This window comes from Ixodes scapularis, unplaced genomic scaffold (assembly GCF_016920785.2).
Source record: "Ixodes scapularis isolate PalLabHiFi unplaced genomic scaffold, ASM1692078v2 PGA_scaffold7__128_contigs__length_106722199, whole genome shotgun sequence".
Taxonomy (NCBI): Eukaryota; Metazoa; Arthropoda; class Arachnida; order Ixodida; family Ixodidae; genus Ixodes; species Ixodes scapularis.
Window position 1 is genome coordinate 38,216,094 of NW_024609882.1, and position 2,462 is coordinate 38,218,555.

Sequence of the window (2,462 nt, forward strand, 5' to 3'; positions counted from 1 at the left end):
CAGAGTTTCGGAAATATAGTTGTTTATCAATTTCCGTTCCATAGTACTAAAAAAAAATTTCAAAGACTGAATGATTGCGCGACACCGCGGAGGTACTCTAGCATGCACCTTTGGTCGTACTCTTCAACCAGCTTGCTCAGATTCTTTGCTACGCGGACGTAGGTGGCCTTGCTGCTCCTTTGAGGCTCTCCGCGAAGTACATCTGCCAGCTTCTGCTCTGTCAAGCTCTGCTCCCTTAGGAATGCGGCCACTAGCTTGTACGTGTCCGGATGATGCAGCCCCAAGGACTTCTGGAATGCATTGTGCCAGGACTCGACGTGGTTGTTGGTCCTCGGGAGCCCTTCGGTGATCCGTTCGTAGCAGCTCCAGAAGTCATGCGGGAAAAGTGCTGGCCTACGCGAGCGGCTCCTTCCGATGCTGGAGCCCACGTACGTCCTCTCGAAGTAATCGAACATTTTGTTGAGGCCGTCGTCTGTTGAGGGAGCATCGTCTTGGAGCTCTTCCAGTCCTGGACACAAACAAACGCAAAATGCTGATAATTACAAAAGCAATGTACATAAATTCTTAAACTAAGACCAGATTTAACGAGAACCAATCCAGACAAGTAACGGAAATCAGTCTTGCACGACGTTGATATGACAACGAGGCTGGCAACGCACGAGGCCTTGCCCGCCAGTACTAAAAATTCTCTTTACCTCGCGCAATGTCACCGGGTCGAACAAACGCCAGTGCCGGTATCATGCTCACTCTTCTTCGGAAGTCACCGTCCTCACGATATCTGCGTAGAAAATTTCATACCTGAGAGGTCAATAATTACTTGTTATTTTGACTGATTTACCTGACGATGAGGTGCTCCTCCTGCATCCGACGAACAAACGACTGTTTTAGGTGGAAGAAGCAGCCCGTCACTTTGGCTGTCGGGAACACCGACTGAAAAGCTCGCTTGGCCGCCACTTCAAAATCCATCATTAACGTCTGAGGTGACAGTCGGGGGCAAAGTTCCTTGAGTGTCCTGAAAACGCGCCCGTAGGCTTCCTGGCTCCGTTTAGTCATCAGGCAGTAAGTAGACTAGCGGTAGCACCTTGCCATGAACAAGTCCGTGGATGGTACAGACCTGCAAAGTAAGGGCGCACTATTTTGGAAGCGACCCGATGAGATGGAAGCGTCGCACTGTAGTCACATACAAATTTTTAGAACAAAAATTTAAAGCCGCCAGGTCTTACATATGTAGAGCAACCAAGGCGTGCGTCGTACCTGATGGAAGAGCGACGGCGAGACGTCGAAAGTGCCATCGGCGAACCAGTCAGCGTACTGGCTGAGGAGTCGAAGGTTCTCGTCCGTCGCAAACATGAATAGGCGATCTTTGTCTTGTGCGCCAGAGTCATACAGCAAGAACGATCGCCCGTCTGGAAGCGATTCAAGCCAGCTGGGGAGGTCGATCTCGTGAATATGCTGTGGAGCAGGCAGCGGCATGATTAAGGCGCGGCGTGCCCTTTGTGCTGAGCGGGCCAATGCGCTTACCGAGGGAAGCTTCAGCCGCTCAGAACCTGTAATTAAATCGTCAATTTTCTGCACTTAGGAACACCACGAAAGTATTTGGGGCTGCTGGAGAGAGAGAGTGAGAAAACAAACTTTTATTTTTATCCTTTTTAGTTTAGGTCGTTGTCTATAAATTTATAGGATTCCTTGCGATGACGACGACCACGATTATCTAAAGAACTTGTTTAGTTAGAATCCTGGTGAAATATCTCTGCTTACTTGTTAGGCCACTGGTAGCTTGCGCAATCATCATTCGCGGTTGATAATCGGTTGTCCTGGCTTTCTCCTTGACCGCAGCAATCACTTCCTCTGCCCGACAGACATCGGGATTCGGCAGGTGACCCTGGTGCTCGCCGGTGGTCTGCGCAAGTGTGCAGATATATTAAAAGTATGTTATTATAAAAATGGCACACTGAAGGCGACTCGGTGGTGGCACTCTGAAGGCGGCGTACGTAATAGCTCAATCGCATAATCGAGTTCTGACAAATCAAAAATTCTAGAGACATTTGTTTTATGGTACAATAACCGTTTGCTTACCTTGACGAGGGTCAGTGCACTGTCCCACCCCGCTGTTGTGGCTCGACCGCTGCAGCTTTTTTTCGAGCACCTCCATGTCCTCTGTCCGGTGTTCTCGTTCAGTCTATCCAGGCGATAGGAATAACCATTGTGTTGCAAAAGTGGATGATCTTTCTTGGACTTTGTGATCGATAGCATTTCCACGTCCAGAACAGCACTCCGTTGGAAGATCCGACTTAGTCGTCACGAACGCCCGCAGTGCCCAGCTCCCCTTTTATATTCGCCTCTATACCCAGGGTTGACGATTGATTAACCTTGGAAGGGTTTCTCCCAATAACGATAGGTGTTATTGGTGGACAGTTTGACCTTTGTTACGTATGAACAAAGGCCGACCGACATGGAAGTTG

At 49.1% G+C, this 2,462-nt stretch overlaps 1 protein-coding gene and 1 pseudogene across 1 annotated transcript; both read right to left on the reverse strand.

Moving 5' to 3' along the window:
• On the reverse strand, window positions 1–1,488 carry LOC120848803 (annotated as a pseudogene).
• Window positions 1,489–1,586: 98 nt separating this feature from the next.
• LOC121832909 lies at window positions 1,587–2,262 on the reverse strand. Its single transcript, XM_042286536.1, has 2 exons — window positions 2,077–2,262; window positions 1,587–1,900 (listed from the first exon to the last, which is right to left on the reverse strand). The coding sequence occupies exons 1-2, from the start codon at window positions 2,251–2,253 to the stop codon at window positions 1,712–1,714; spliced, it is 366 nt and encodes a 121-aa protein (XP_042142470.1). The 5' UTR covers window positions 2,254–2,262; the 3' UTR covers window positions 1,587–1,711.
• Between the last annotated feature and the right edge of the window lie 200 nt (window positions 2,263–2,462).